Source organism: Zingiber officinale, chromosome 2B (genome assembly GCF_018446385.1).
Source record: "Zingiber officinale cultivar Zhangliang chromosome 2B, Zo_v1.1, whole genome shotgun sequence".
In the NCBI taxonomy this organism is placed as follows: Eukaryota; Viridiplantae; Streptophyta; class Magnoliopsida; order Zingiberales; family Zingiberaceae; genus Zingiber; species Zingiber officinale.
The window spans coordinates 143,042,508-143,058,846 of NC_055989.1; the positions used below are offsets into that span (position 1 = coordinate 143,042,508).

The 16,339-nt window shown below is 37.7% G+C and overlaps 2 protein-coding genes across 6 annotated transcripts; one reads left to right on the forward strand and one right to left on the reverse strand.

Moving 5' to 3' along the window:
- The first annotated feature begins 2,197 nt into the window (after nucleotides 1–2,197).
- LOC122047527 (protein ESSENTIAL FOR POTEXVIRUS ACCUMULATION 1-like) lies at nucleotides 2,198–11,431 on the forward strand. Of its 5 annotated transcripts, none has more exons than XM_042608878.1 (10): nucleotides 2,198–2,556; nucleotides 3,420–3,490; nucleotides 4,836–5,696; nucleotides 6,487–6,580; nucleotides 6,649–6,714; nucleotides 6,805–7,647; nucleotides 7,716–9,968; nucleotides 10,063–10,129; nucleotides 10,624–10,793; nucleotides 10,899–11,431. In XM_042608878.1, the coding sequence occupies exons 1-10, from the start codon at nucleotides 2,481–2,483 to the stop codon at nucleotides 11,213–11,215; spliced, it is 4,818 nt and encodes a 1,605-aa protein (XP_042464812.1). In that variant the 5' UTR covers nucleotides 2,198–2,480; the 3' UTR covers nucleotides 11,216–11,431. The 5 variants fall into 5 exon arrangements, with proteins under 5 accessions (XP_042464812.1, XP_042464813.1, XP_042464815.1 ...); XM_042608879.1 differs by having other exon boundaries at nucleotides 10,905–11,431; XM_042608881.1 differs by having other exon boundaries at nucleotides 7,716–9,932.
- Nucleotides 11,432–11,992: 561 nt separating this feature from the next.
- Nucleotides 11,993–16,209, reverse strand: LOC122048801 (transcription factor TCP20-like). Its single transcript, XM_042610325.1, has 4 exons — nucleotides 16,021–16,209; nucleotides 14,442–15,814; nucleotides 14,296–14,351; nucleotides 11,993–12,211 (listed from the first exon to the last, which is right to left on the reverse strand). Exons 1-2 carry the CDS (start codon nucleotides 16,207–16,209, stop codon nucleotides 14,615–14,617), a joined length of 1,389 nt encoding a protein of 462 aa, XP_042466259.1. The 3' UTR covers nucleotides 11,993–12,211; nucleotides 14,296–14,351; nucleotides 14,442–14,614.
- Between the last annotated feature and the right edge of the window lie 130 nt (nucleotides 16,210–16,339).

Consider the following 16,339-nt stretch of genomic DNA (forward strand, 5'->3'; position numbering starts at 1 on the left):
CATATGAGGGGGCAATGTAAGACTCTTATCTATAATCTCTAGTCGCATGCTCTTCCTTAATCTCTAGCCGTATTAGGGTGTATATTTGTGGTCACTTAAAAAACTATCCTCTACCTTATCTATTATAAGAAAGATTTGATCTTCACACATGACATACTCCAATTTTAAGTTGCATAATAATTTTACGTGCTGAAAATAAAATTTCAACTAATATCACAAATTTTAACATGGTAAAGAACAATAATATGCACAGAAAAATATCTCAAAAAAATATTCAATAATAAATACATAAATTCATGATGTATCATTTTACTTTTTTTTACCTCAACATATTATGTGTTTATTCTTAAATATTTACCTAAGATTATTTCTGTGTATATTATTTTTTTAAAAAATATTATAAATGAACAATATATTATATAATGACATGTATAATCCACATCCAAAATGTCTGGTGTAGTATAAATTAAATTACAAAGATATTATTAAATTTGTCAATTTTCATTCGTTTAAATAACCTTGAATTCTGTTTAAAAACTTCAAAAGCAAATATTTATTGCTACTATTTTAATTAAGTACCAAAAATTAATTTCTACCACTATCATTATTGGAAGCGATATAATAAATTTTTAAACAAATGTATCTAAAAATAGCAATAATTGATATTATCTCTGTGGCTAAAAACATCTCTTACCGTCACAGATTTGATTTAATTGATATTTCTTTTATCAAAATACTTGCAAAATACCCTTGAAATTTTGAACTTTATCAAATTATTCTACCAGGAGTATCGTTAGATTATTTAATAAAATAATTATATGATAATTTTCAGTTCCAATGAGATTATTTTTTCCCCACTAGTTGGGCTATAAAAAACGTATTAAGGCAAATTAAATTTTATGCGGATAATTAAGGGAGCTAAGGTTCAAGTCAGATTTGAATTGGGGGTTTAGGTTGGCGGATTGATGGATTTGAATATTAAAATCTGAATTCGACCTGATTAATATTTCAGGTCAAATTGTTTGATTTGAATCTGACCTGTTTTATCTATATTTAACCCGAACTCTACTTAAAATGACCCACAATTCGAATCCAATCTGAATCGGATCCGATTTAAAATAACTTTTTTATAAAAATATGTTCATCTCAACCCGAACTCAACCCGAACCCAACTTAAAAAGATTTATTTTATTAAAATATACTTATTTAACCTGAACTCAATCAGAATCTGATTTGAACCCGATCCGAAAATATTTATAAACAAGTGTGGGGTTGTAATCGGTTCATTTCAGGTTGATCCGAATCAGACCCATTTATTAATCATATTAATCAAATCGATCTGAACCTGACCCAAATCTAATAAGACTTGATCCTTAATCTTATTTTCTTCATATTCGTTTCGGTTCCGATTATATTTTCATGTCGGATAAAAAATTATCATCCCTAAAAGAAGCTAAGTCTAAAGATTATAATTTAGAATTTGAAATGAATGTTTAGATGATTCGAATTTGATTTCAACTTAGTTCATTTAAATGAATTATTGTTTTTTTTATCATTTAAATTATATATTTTATAGCTTACTTAGCTAATTTTAAATTTGATATAATAAGTATTTTTTATTTAATTATTTTAATTTATTTTCAAATTTAATAAGAATTCTATTAATAAACATAATTCATAAACTTTGCTAATAAGTATTATTTATGAATATGATTTAATTTAATTAAATAAATTATTTAGGATTATTTGTTTAATTGATATATATATATATTTGAAAGATATGTGCTCTCCTAGGTGATTGTACAATAGAAAATTACTCAAGTAATTTTCAAAACACTTAGGATTCAAATCATAGATACGGAGTAATATAATATTTCTTTCATATAAGCTATGATTGTTGAGCGAGGAGTCATTCCTAATTCTAGATTTGCCTGATGACTGAATAAGGAATCACTCGTACTTTTAAATTTACCTCAAGGTCTGGATATTTTTGATTTTTTTTTTTAAAAAAACTTACTCGTGAGAATTAGGGGATAAAATGGAATTTTCTAATTTTTTAGGACTTCCTTATGATTTAAAGCTACAAGGGTGGTTTGGAAAAAATAAAACATTTTAGGGTGAAAATGGAAAATATGTTCCTCGTGCATTTTCGGTAAAAAAAAAAATGCATAAAAAAGGTCTACTGATCTATCTTCTCCCCATCGCGCTCGTTCTCTCGCTCTCCTCTTCGGCGCTCCTGGCGATCTCGTCTTCCAATCCTTCAGCCTTCCTTCTAATCGCTCATCGAACGCTCCTCCCTCTCGATCTCAATCTCCTTTTACTGATCTCCAATCCCTAAACCTTTCTCCCACTCTATTCCTTTGATCTCCCTAGAGATCCCTCGGTTTCCTTTCGATTCGCTGCCTCTTTCGCCCTCGGAAACGCTAATCCGACCTCTCGGGTCCGGATCTCTGCATCTTACTACATCAGGTGCTGTGCGGATGGCGAGCGGCAACGTGGATCTGCCGGATGATCTCTTCATCACAAAGCCGGTCGAGGAGGTGTGGGCCGGCAAAGGTGATCCCCAAACGCTCCATTTTATTTTAGGTTTCCCGATTTTTTGTTAGCGGCTTCCGATTTCTTACATCCAGCCGGAAGTGTACTTTTAGGGTTTTGTTTTTTGTTTTTAGTTTAAAATGTTCTGCGTGTTTGAATTTCGTTGTCCTCGTGCATCGTTGATTTATTGTCTTTTATTGAGTATTCAGGAGCAAAATAAGTGTAATATTTATACAAAAAGAGTTACTTGTTTGAGTAACATTCCTGAGAGTTGCGCGTCTGTTTATAGCAGTAAATTAAGTGCTAATAGTTGATGCCTATCTTTTGAAGTATATTTTTTTGGCTATTTTGTGATGTTTGTGGATTTTATTAGATGGTTGTTTATGGATCCATTATTTTTCTCTTGTAGATTCTCGTATTAATGGAAATGATGAGGGAAATAGTCATATGGATTTTATCAGATTTTATATGACTGCATCTATTATGAGTTTGATCATAGAAATGTATGCATAATCTCTATAAATCTTGTGTTTCAAGTATTAATTCTTCATATTTAGTTATAGTATAGTTTATGTACTCTGAGCAGTTCTCTTTCTCCGGGGAGGCTACTTGGCATCCTAACAGTGTTAGATTGCTAGAGACCATCCAACTTGATTGGTTGAAAGACCTAATGTAATCGGAAAGTTTGTATTGCATAGGCTTCATATGCTTTCAAACCAGAAATTCCATAAGAACTTTTGGAATTAGAATTCATCTTCCCTGATGTTTACAATTGTTTTGACTTTCTTCTCCACACTGGAATGTATTCTGGTTTTTGAATTTCTATTTTTGGGATTTATTTTTGAGATACTGTTACATCAACTGAATGCGCTTGAATGTTGCAGATCAGGTGAATCCAGAAAATAATATTCCTCTGTCTCCTCAGTGGCTATATGCTAAACATGGTGACAGCAAGGTTAGTTTTTCAATTACTTTGACAGCATGAACATTCCTTTACATGTTAGTCATTGATTTTTTATTCCTGGGATCATGACTAATTTTATTGTATTCTATGCTAATTCAATCTTTTTTTGGATATTTTTGTTTCTCGCTAATACTTTTTGGTTGTATGATTCTCTAATCCGATCCTGTGATTGCTAAGAAACAATAAGAAATTTTGATGTTGACATTGAAATTTATGGGCAGTGTAAACAGAAATGGTATAAATACAAGCAATATGAACAATTGGTGTCAACATAGGGCACCATTGTTGTGGTGGTAGAGGCATGGGCATTCTGCCTGGCACCTTGAAACCTAGTTCTACTGTAAAAGGAGGGAAACTCATCTAGGAAAGTTATAGCGTTTCTAATGGTAGTCCAGTTAAAATTCCAGGTCTATTAGTTGTGCTTCAAGAGCAGTTAAAAGAGTCTTAGAAAAATTTTCATCATAAAATTATCTAAGCAATTTCCCTTGAATTAATTGGAGATGGAAAAATAGTCGCCTGAATGAGGCTTATTTTTATTGTGTTACAACAGGGCTCCATCATTTATTTAGGTGTTAGTTGGAATTCCATTCTGTCAATTCTTGTTTTTGGTAAAGTTTGTTGTTGATTCTGTTTAAGGTCATATATAACGGCTTACACTTTTGTTCTTGTGTTTCTTTATTTTGAAGTGGAGATAATCATAATTTTGAACTGTCTAAAATTCATTTATGTTTATTATTTTGCAGTAGTAAGGATGTTGAATTATGATCAAGTGTACTGGAAGCTAGAAATAATATCAGAAGTCCATGCTATTGTTTTTTAGTTTGATTAAAAATTTCACTTACTCTGCTATGTTCTGATTTCTTATCATCTGTAAAGTGGTCTAGACAGAGCACTCTCTTCTTGATCCCTTTTGCTGTGTTTTTCCACTTTGATCAAATATATGTCGTTCATATTCTCAACCATATTTAGGGACTTAACACGACTCGATGATGACAATGATGGTGATGACCTGTTATATCTCGTTTCTAACAAACTCAAACATATATCATAGCTGGTCATTGTTGAGATCTTTTTTTGTGCTTCATTTTAATTCTTTTCATGATGGTGTCAACTAACAAAATATATCTAATGCATATGCCCAGGCCCAAGTATTTCTGGGGTATTTTAATGATTTAAAGGCCCATGCAGTGCAATTTGTAACTTGATGAGAGATCAAGATTGCACTTTTAGACAATTTACCTTTGTAATTATTTACTTTTTTCTCATAATAAGGTTATTCACTTGCAAGTCATTCTAGGAAATATGCTTATTGCTGATACTGATTTATTTGTTGCAGGATACTCGGCCACCAAGTTCACTACCATCTGGAACCTTGTCTGATTCTATTCAGAAAGATATCTGGCGTTTGGACGGATCACAGGACAAGAAAGAATGGAGAAAAAATGTATCTGATATTGATAGTAGCCGACGTTGGCGTGAAGAGGAGAGAGAGACTAGCTTGCTTTCTAGGAGAGAACGCAAAAAGGAAGGAGAACGAGAAATTGAGTATCGAAAAGGTGATCGTCGACCTGAGAATGCCGTTGTTAAAGAACCTCTTGAGTCTAGGACTCTGTCTTCAACTGAGAGGTTGCATGAAGTTCCTAACCGTGGTATGGGAAATGAAAACCGCCGGGATAGCAAGTGGTCATCAAGATGGGGCCCAGAGGACAAAGACAAGGAGTCACGGATAGAGAAGAAAGTGGAAGTAGAGAAAGAAGACTCTCATACTGAAAAACAGTCTTTTTCTGCTAGCCTCCGCTCACTCTCTGGAACTGATTCTCGTGATAAATGGAGGCCACGACATCGTCAGGATGTTCATTCTGGGGGTTCCTCTGTTCGTGCTGCTCCTGGATTTGGTTTTGAAAGAGATCGTGTGGACGGTTCATCAAATTCTGGTTTTGCTCGTGGTAGGGGAAGATCAAACTCTGTTGCTGTATTGCAGCTGGGAAGTTCATTTGCTGCTGCTAGCTCAATTGGTGCAATCCCAGTAACTGAGGCTGAGTTCTGCTATCCTAGAGGGAAGCTTCTTGCTATTTACAGGAAGCAGAAGACAGTTTTTGTTGATGCTACCCCTGTGGACTTTGAGGATGCTCCTCCGGTAACAACATCTAGCTTTGTAACTCCATTGGCCTTTGACACGCCTGATGCAGAGGAAGAGGTATATCTGAATATGTATTCCAATATCTTCATATTTTTAGGATACAAGTAAATTTAGCCAAGATTACGGTAATTAATGTAGATTTAGAATGCTGCGATGAATCTGCAACATCGTTCTTCTTCTTCTTCTTCTTCATCATCATCATCATCATCATCATCATGCTGTATTTGCCCCAACTTTTTGGATCGGTATTATGACATTACTAACAATATGTGACAAAAAGATTACCAATATGATGAAATAAGAGAAAATGAGTTAACGATGAAATATATATGATCGAAGATGACAAATAGATATATGACAAATTGAGTTGAATGAAAAATTTAAGAAAATTTTAGTTGGTGCTATTTCAAATGACTAAGTTTTTGGAACTAATCTAGCCTTAAAAGGTTTTTCCTTATTTTGCATTTCCTGACTCCAAAATCATGTAGATAGTTCTTATATTTTGCTATTTTTCCTACTATAAAAATGCTTGTCTTCGGTAGTGGTACTTAGCCATACAATTTAGAAGTTTTTTTTTTTTTTTGCATATTCTGATTGGTAATAAAAAGAATGACTTGTTAAACTATGATTCAACTGGTACAAATTCTACCTACTAAATTGCAAACAAGTCCCTACAGCATGAGTATTGAGATGACCTGAGAAGTGCAAGATCCTACATTAGATCACTTTCTTGGTTGCATTTCTTACTGGCACCATTATAACACTAAATTCATAATTAAAACTATTTATTTTGTTTTCTTAGAGGTTCATAACTGACTAATGTTGCTGACAATTGTTGTCTTTAAAGATTCTTCTGAAAGAAATTTGGAAAGGGAAGGTCAACAGCATTGGAGCAAACTTAAGTCAGGAAAAGATGGCAAAAACTAATGAAGCTGATATAGGTGAGAAGCATGCCATCATTTTCCTATTTTGTACTATGATTATTGAAACTAGTATATTTTTCATGCAGGTGATGAGGAGAAGAGCATAATTGAAAAGAAACATGATAAAATGGAATTAATAGAAGATTCTAAAGGTAATGAGAGTATCAGTTTTCATGTATTTGCTAAAGCTCTGTTTTGACTTTTCTCATTAACAAACAAAACTTATTGTTCTTTCATTTCAGAGCTGAATTCTGAACATGGACAACACAAGGACATTACTGTGGATTCTTTGATTAATTTGGTTGGTCTTGATGGTTTGCCCCCAAAGGTTGTGAACCATGATGCTTTTCTAGATAAACCAGGTTCACTTGGTGCCGATGTTATGCATTCTGAGACAGATGATGGCATGATGAAAGAGATAAATGTTACTGATCAATCAAGTCATCTAGATATTTTTAAAAACGTCAACTTAGGAGATGATTTCATTATCCCTTTTGATGTTGGTGCTACGGTACCCGTTAAGTCATGTCCTGTGTTTGACATTCCTCATGTGGAGGTTCTTAACGATAACAAATTTGAAAATAGAAAATTGGAGAACAAATTACCCCATCCTGAGGAGTTGAGCTTATATTACCAAGACCCACAAGGTGATGTACAGGGACCATTTCTAGGTTTTGATATCATCTCTTGGTTTGAGCAAGGTTTCTTTGGCACAGATTTACCTGTGTGTTTATCTGATGCTCCTGAGGGCACACCTTTTCAGCCACTAGGTGAAGTTATGCCTCATTTGAAACTCGAGCTCCATCCTATCTCAAATATCTTCCCTGGTGAAAAATCTGAAACTTTCGATGCTACAAGTCATGAACATGACCCTACCCTTATTAGTGGTTCTTTTGCCTCAAAGGATCAACAGCAAACCTTGACATTGGATGCTTTGGGTTCTCATTTAAAACTTGATGCTCTTGAAAATGAAACTCTGATAGATTCAAATAATGCCAGGTTACCCTTTTCCAAGGCAGAAACATCATTACGTATGATAGCTGAAGGCCACAACTTGCCTGATTTTACTGGGCAAGATGCCGAAGGTTTGTATCATAACTTGTCTATGTTTTCTTCTACACCAAATTTAGTTTCTGATTGAGACTGTTTGCAGTTGTGTTGTACAAAGGTAGGTCCTCAAGCAACATGGAGAAACAGCAACATGGAAAAGTTGATAATCATAACATTGCTCTATCAATGTCCATGGGTGCTCATCATTCTATGCTTACTGAAACTGCAAATACTAGTTTTGCGCATCATAATCTTCAAAGGGGCAATGACATGAATCCTCTTGGATTGTTTTGGTCTGAACTAAAAGGTAACCAAAACAAGCCCCTTTCATCAACTATTCCAGGCTCCATGGAGAATTTGATTGGCAATTATGATCATTCAAGAACTGCCTCTCCATTTAACCTGAACCAGGAGCAACAGCTCATCTCGGGAAGAGACCTTCCAAACCCCAATGATTCATGGTCTAAAAATTATAGATGGAGCAGCAGTGCAAGAGTTCCTGACAATCTTGGTGTGAATAACATTTCCAGGTTCGAAGATGGGCCTAACCACCCTAGTTTAGAACAGTCTCTGCTCTTGCAACAATTACAGAAACAACAATTACAGCATCAACTTCAACAGCAAAGCTTACTAGCTCATCAAAATGCTGATTTGTCTGGAACATACTTGGATCAGGTGCATGAACTTATGCACCAGCACCCTGTTAATCAACAGAGTATGGAAGATCTAGAACAGATGCTGAAACTTAGGTTTGAACAACAGGTACATCTAGAACAGTTGCAGCAGCAGCAGTTGCAGCAGCAGCAGTTTCAACGACAGCGACAATTGCACCAGCATTTTCAATATGATGAACCACAATTTGAATCACAACGGCAGATTTATCTTGAAAATTTGCTGCATCAGCAATTACTTGAACCTGGTACTGGTTTATCAAATGTTTATCCGCATGACAAAAACATGATGGATCAGATGTTTCTAAGGCAGCAACTTTTGAATGAGTCTCGGAAACATTCTAGCAATCTTTCTCATGAATCAGTGATGGAGCAACTCATCCATGCAAATCAGGGGCTGAATTTTCAGCAGCAGAATAAAGATTTATTTAATGTTTTATCTCATTCCAAGCTGAGGCAGATGTCTCTGGAGCAACAATATCTTTTAGAACATCAGCTGGAGCAACTTCAGGCTCAGCAGCTCTCCGCTTCGAGGAATTTAACTGGTATTGAGGAAGAGAGGCACAGAGGGGGGATCTGGTCGGTTGATGAATCTGGCCAATTCATTAGAACTGCAGCTAGTCAGCCACAGAATTATTCTTCCAGGCTTGGCCAATTAGACTTTTTGCAGAAACCACAAGGACCATCATTGGTAGAGCATCCTAGTCATTCTCAGCGAAACTACTTGTTGCAGGAGAGAATGCAAAGGGGGCTACATCCTCTTGATAGTTCAATGCATATGCCACGTGCAGGTACTTCTCCACCAAACATGGAACTAATTAATGCCATAGCACGAGGTCAAGGATTGGATGCACAAGACCATCTTGACCAGCTTCGTGCTTCTGGTCAGATGGGACAGTTTCATTCTAATTTTCACGCTCATCAAAGACAGATTTCCAGAGAATTCTCTGGCACACACATGGATCCAACAGAGAGCCACTGGTCTGAGTTAGCTAGACAGTTACCAGCTGACCTAATAGAATCCCAGCTGAAACAGTTGCAAATTAAAGTGGAGAAGCAGAGAGGTGCAAATATGAATGTCTCCTTTGAGAGCCCAAATGCATGGGCACCAAATCTAGGAAATAATGAAAGCTCAAAATATGAATTGAGAGACTTGCTTCATCAAGAAATGCTTCACCAATCTCAACAGTCTCTCAGTTTGGTGGATGCTGCTACATCATCCTATGAGCAAAAGGACCCTTCTTGGCTCTACTCACGACCTAATTCAGAGAATCCATATGATTTGAACAGAGAGAGAGCAGCGTTAGGTGGCGCCTTTTCAGATGCTTCCCTTTTGGAGCAAGTAGGACGGCCTTTGAATGAACAAATCATGAATACCATTGATAATAAATTTGAGAGCAGCAACAGGTTCACTTTAAAGCCTGGTTTCTCAACTTCTTTTGAACAGAAACAATTCCCGCCGGATTTAGACTTATTTGAAAGGGGCAGGCTTGCGAATTCTTTAAGTGATGCTTCCTTGCAGTTGATAGATTTCTCTAATCTGAAGGATGGGGAGAGAGGAAAGATGCAGGATATCAGTGGAAGTTCCAGGATCCAATCAATGATGGATGCGCAAGAGAGTAGAGTTATGCAAGCAGAAGGTCATGATGGCAAGTCTTTTAAGCAAGACTTATTTGAGATAACTAGTAATTTAATCTGTATTTTCTGTCCTAAGTTGATAGTTTTTTCTCTTTGTCGATTAATGCAGATGTACTAATTTGACATATGCTGCTTGTGCAGGTTTAGGCTTCTTTGACTATGAAGCAGAATTTGTTCATGCTGACAAGGAAGAGATGCCTAACAATATGTAAGGATGTTGTCTGTTCACATAGATAATTTCTTGTTGTATTCTTCTTGCTAATCTCATGTTAATCGATTGTCAGGCTTCTTTTGCACTATCTGTTAATGTAGTTATGCCTATTCACCTGTTAATTATCTTTTCATTGTTGGGGCATTATTTATTTCGATAATGAATGGTTTGTTATTGACTCATTATTCTTGAATCTGCATTAATGATTTAGATTAACAATGGGACATACCAATCCATACAGTTACTTGCAAGCTGCACATGCTTATGCTTCCTTGGATAATTCATATTCTAGTCATATGATTTGTAACTTCTAAGTAGGTGGTCAACAATTTGGATTCGCTAATGATAATGGAATGTTCTCCAGTAAAATTTTGAATCTTTAGTGTATTTTGATTTTGCAATTGGTTACTATTTCTCTATTAACCAGTTATGGAACCATATTTTATTGTCTGATTCCAATCATATTGTGGATCTTGGTTTTTGTTATCTAGGGCGTATGGTGATCCAAAAGCTGCTGATAGTTTCTTAAAGCGTGCCTATGATCTCCATGACATGTCATCTGCAAGACCTCCCCATGGCATGCCATCTGCAAGACCACCATCAGCCGGCACTCTTCAAATTTCAAAAGGGCATGATTCTGCAACTTATGGATCTTCAGAAGGTATACTCTTCGAATTTCGTGACCTTTTTCTTCACATCTTGGAAGATTCTTCATTCTTGCTCAAGAAATATTGATGCCAAAATGGTTAATACTAACAAATATTAGGTACAGAAGTACAGCAAGAACCTGGAGCTACACTCTCATCCCAATCCTCTGAGGTGCTTAGATCTAACAAGAAAGACTTCAAATTTCGTCGGACCTCTTCTAGCAATGACACTGATACTATAGAGCCTTCATTCATTTATATGCTGAAGAGCACCAAAAAATCCATGCCGGAGCATGAGAACATTGAAACAGGTTCAGTCGGAAAGAGTAGCAAAAAGAAGGGAAAGAAAGGGAGACAGATTGACCCGTCTCTTCTCGGCTTCAAAGTTCACAGCAACCGCATCTTGATGGGTGAGATCCAGCGCCCGGATGATTGACTGATTGAGCATCACCTTTGTTTCTTTACTTGTAAAATTCCTCACAAATCCTTTTTTCCCCTCAAAATGATATATGCAGTTCCTTCTACATGTCCCTTGAAAATGAGGGTTCATAGTCCATTTTTTGCTCTGTATGTTGCATTGTTCTCATTTTGAACTTTTTTGTACAGACAAGTAGTTAAATTTTAGTCTCTCAACCAGCTTCCTTTACTTAAATTTTACTTTGAGGTGTTGAAAAGTCAGGAGAAATTGTTTCATTGTGTTCTTGGCTTTTTCTTTTTTAAAAAAAAACAATGAGAGAGTATATATATTAAATTCGTTAATTTAAATAGATTAAATTTGAGTGAGAGGGAAAAAAAAATCAGATTTTTCTTTACCCTCTTAACTTCCATAAGTTCACAATTGCTCGGTACACCTCCGTATTCCCCCAGATCTCAAATATTCAAACTTCTGTAAACTAATCGTGTCATTTAGATTGTTTATTTGTTTATTTATTTACTTTTAATATTTTATGGAATTGAATATTTTCTTGCAACTCGTTCTGGAGCCACCAATCCACTTACACTAGAACTACTCGGATCCCTATCTTGTGAAACTTGTCCGCGCAACGGCACTTCAATCATTGTCTAAGCATCTTCATTAGCATCCTAAAGATCCAACCAAATACTAAACTACCTCTGAACATAAAATGATAGAATGCGACATTTGTTAAATCTAAAAGGACTTAATTGTAAACCAACAAAATAAAAATTAGAATGTTCATTTGGAACAGCTAGATGCATCGACACATAATGGCAACATTAAATTCCCAAATTGATACACCAATTCATATCGGCATATTAGTACTAAAGCATATAAACATCACGTAATACTTGCACAAAATTATCAGCCAAACTCGCTATAGAAAGAGCTATTTTTTCATAAAATAATCACACCGCAACTCGCCCGCCAAAGATGCTCACGAGTTCACTTTTGAACCGTTCTCCTCAAGTTGATCTGAACAACACAAGAGCCAAAGTGAATAAGATAACTAGTAAGTGTGAAGTAAGCCAAATCTGATAAGCAAAGGGGAAACAAATTTCAACAAGAAAGTCACAAGTATTTCAAAGGAACTAGAACTAATAGAAGAGTTGAGTGATTTAAAATGATTGATGTTGACCTAAGTGACCTAATATTGTCGTCGCAAGCCAGAAGTAGCAAATAAGAAATATGCAATTTCATAGTGATTACAAATAACAAGCAGGAGTCAAACAGATATTGAACGAGTAAGGAGCATATGAAATATGTAGGAGCAACGAATAATTTTCGTTGGATTCCATATGCAAAGTGTTGTAGCATCTAAAAACTTCCATGTAGATGTCTGAAGTGTAGCAGGTTCTATCCACGTGTAGTTGGATAACGAATTTAAGAGGCGGCATTCGTGCTTTTATGTGTAGCATTTTGCTTCACATACCCTTCACCCAATAGAGAGGGGAGTATCACATACATTCCAGTGGTCAAATAAGATCCAAATGTAAGTCAATCATAAGTCGGGAAGATATGTCTAGTTTAAGTTAGGAACTAAATGGAATTAGTTTCACTGAATTTAGATAATTATGTAGAGAAAATTAAATAGGAAAATATAGCTGCTGCATAAAGCAAACCTAAATCTGATAATGGAATTGGCCTAAACTTGTGAATTGATTAGAAGTATCAAACAATATGCAATTAAGAATAGTGATAAATTTAACAGAAGATGTTTCAAAAACAACAACACAAGGGAATTATGTATTCATTCAGCTAAATTGAAGATGACATACAATTCAAAAGGGCTATAACGATGTGATATGAAAGATGAATGAAAGATAATTTGAATCATAGGTGTTTCTATTTTGATTGATCACCAAAAAGTAATGTGACAATGATCTCGAGTCTAGCTCAACCACTTGAGGTGTGTTCGGTGAGTCTCACTTCATCCTCTCTTTGTTGACATGCAAATAAGAGGTTGAGGAATGAGATGCTTGCATACATTGTTTTGTCTGCGTGTGAGTATGGTTAGTTTTTAACCGCTTTGAGTTAGAACTTCTCTAGTTTATCTAGCAAGTTGGATATTGATAGTACGCATGCCCAAGCTCGAGGAGGCAGCTTAGAGTTGTGAGTCTCTAGTGTTAGCAGATTTAGTTCCACATGAAATGTTTTAGAATTATGGTTGACTCCTAGAAATATTAGGTGTCTCTTTACGATAAGATTCAACCATACTGATGTGCTAGATATTAGGTGTTATACCTGAAAGAGCAAATATGCAAAAGAAAGTGAAGTTTATGCTGCCAATGAAGAAATCAATTACCAATCTCAAACTTGTGGAGGAGGAAAGGATTATCTAGAAACTAAAGTCTCACATAGATAGAAGCATGTTTAATAAGCTTCAATTAGAAATGCAAAGACTAAGAGGTAGAATTTTTATCCTCTCCTCACTTCTTTAGTCCTTCTAACATTATCTTTAACATAACCCCTAAAATCCAACGTTGTTAGAGATGAGGGGCTACTTCTGACACCATGTTTTATTCAAGATGAGAAAATTGTGAATCACTCGGTATTTAAGCATGTTTCACCTAGCAATGTGAGACTAAGATGTAGAGTTCTGTCATCTCCTGCTCATTTCCTTACTACCCTTAACATGCCTATTATCTATTGGTATCAATCATATAGTACCGTACATGGAAACCTTATGAGACGAAGTTTTCATATCAAATACCTTGGCCATGATTAGATATCAACATCATTACACATCATTCTTGTCATTGGATTTACAAGATGATGTCGATGAGCAACACAACTGGAAAAGGCATAAATAAGAACAACTTTGATGTGCAGCCATGGCATGATGCCATGTAGTATCTTTGTGACAGTTTATAGAAGACATAAATATGAAGTTCTAACAGGAAAAGGCAGATGCTAGATATCAGAATTAACATACATTGAGTAGACGAACCGATACAAATGAAAATTGGCATTGAGTAAAATAGAAAATGCTAATTCTTATTAGGACAAACATCCAAGCACAACTACATACATACGGAACAGAAGCTATATCTACACACCTCGATCAAAGGACACTCAGCTTCCGGTCGACATATCCAGCTCTGTTATTGCACACCTGTGCGTTCCACGCATCACAATAGAGCATTTAAACCCAAGCTTACCAGTGTAATAAGTAATTCTTGTGAACTAACAATGGAAGAGATACCTGAGCTTGAAAACCAAAGTGTAGTTTGCAGAGAAAGTACGGGAAGAAAGATGAAGTTCCATTGTCCATCTTTCTTGCTTTCTAGTTGAATTGAAACAAAGTTGAAAAACAATCAAACAAAACGAAAGCTCAAATTTTGCAGCAGCTTTAACTCAGATTGAGTGCTCTCCTCCTTAATGTTCTGAACCCTCCCGTGAATCGTCCTCCTCCTCCTCATCCTTCTGATGAGTCTGCTGCGACGGCGGCAGTCGCAGATGTTGTTGCAACTGCCGGCCGCCGTCGGCGCCAGCAGCCAACCTCCCGGGTACCATCTGCTGATAGAACTGGTTCACGGCATGTGGATTCAAAACCCCAATTTGGGCATCTTGCGAGAGGCCAAGCTCCAGACCGGGTAACTGGTGTCCATGGCCTCCGAGCATCGATGCGAAACTCATTGCTCCCAAATTGGGGTTGGGCAAGTCGAGTCCGTGCGGCCCCATCCTTTGCACAAAGTTGCCGACGGAGCCATCTCCACCGCCCCCGGTTGTAAGGTTCGAGCTTGATGGGGAGGCGGCCGCCATCGAATGCAAGAATCCGTAATTGAATCCGCCTCCTAGCCCTGGCGGCGGCCACAAGCCAGGGTAAGACCTAGAGAGGCCTGCAGGCCCAACCAAGGCCCAGTTAGCCCGCGCCGCGGAGGCGCTTCCGTGACCTACCTCGTCCAGCTTTGGTTGGAGCCCGGCAAGGCCAGTGGAGCCATAACGGGACACAGAACCGACGGCGGCGACCGTGGCGAGAGCCGACGCCGGGATTGTTCCGGAGCCGGTGGCGGCGATGATGGAGGGCTCTGCTTGCTGCAGGAGCCACTGGACGGTCTCCCCGTCGGACTTGTGCCCCAATTCCCGCGTAAGCTGGAACACCCTGGCGGCGCACAGGGCGGGCATCCTGATCCTCCTCCCCCGGCCGTCAACTTTGGTGTGCCGATCCTTGTTGGAGCTCCTCTTTGGCGCAAGCTGCCTCCTTTGCTCCACCGCCGCCGCCTCCGCCGACGCCCCCGATCCCGTAGAAGGCAAAAGGTCGCTGCTTTGCGATCCCGACGAGGCCGTGGCGGAATCCCCCTTCTTCTGCTGAAACTTGGGGACCTCCTGCGGCACCTTGGAATCCATCAAAGTGCGAGATGCCGACAGAGATAGAGGAAGACGAAAAAGGCAGGATTTTGGAGCCTGTGGCAGAGAGATGGAACCGAAGAGTGAGAAGAAGTGGCCTTCCCCGCCCTCTCCTCCAATGATTAGCCTTGCAAATTTACCATCGCTTTTACTCTTTCTCACGCTGTTAAGGATCAATTTCCAGCGAAGTGGACAGCTTGTTGGAGTGTCCCAATCCAGTGAGACTGTCTACTCTACGCGATTCATGTCCTCGACTTTAGATTTCTTTCCGCCTTTTGACTTCTTGTCCTCAATCTGCGACTGATGACGCCTAAATATTCCTTCCTCCAATTCAACTGATTGGATTCCCTGTCTCATGATGACTTCTACTGCCCTGTTTCCCTCTTTCCACCCTGTCTGTGATGTGATTGCTCAGAACAGTGAAGCTACACCACTTGGCAGAGATGAGCGATCGGCCCTTGTTGTGGACGATCTTCGCTGATTTTTCTTGTCCTTTCTTTGTAGATTTTCTCCGCCCTTTCTTCCACAGCAGACAGCTTCACAGGCGATACAGAAACGGGAAAATAGGTAGACGAAAATGACAGCAGCTTCTTGGTCATCTTTTCTGTGTTTGTGTGCGCCATGGTTGAAGAAGGTCTCGAGCTCAAGGAAAATGGATCCATGTCCAGTCATCACAGTGACAATCTTAGCTTGATCTTGTAAAAAGTCCACACATCTTGATAAGATTTCACAAGAAGGATCGTTGATAGAGAC

Coding starts and splice junctions, on each gene's coding strand:
- LOC122047527 (XM_042608878.1), top strand. CDS start 2,481: ATGGCGAGCGGCAACGTGGATCTGCCGGATGATCTCTTCATCACAAAG. Junction 2,557..3,419: donor GGAGGTGTGGGCCGGCAAAG/GTGATCCCCAAA, acceptor TGAATGTTGCAG/ATCAGGTGAATCCAGAAAAT. Junction 6,715..6,804: donor ATTAATAGAAGATTCTAAAG/GTAATGAGAGTA, acceptor CTTTCATTTCAG/AGCTGAATTCTGAACATGGA.
- LOC122048801 (XM_042610325.1), bottom strand. CDS start 16,209: ATGGCGCACACAAACACAGAAAAGATGACCAAGAAGCTGCTGTCATTT. Junction 15,815..16,020: donor CGATCGCTCATCTCTGCCAA/GTGGTGTAGCTT, acceptor CGCGTAGAGTAG/ACAGTCTCACTGGATTGGGA.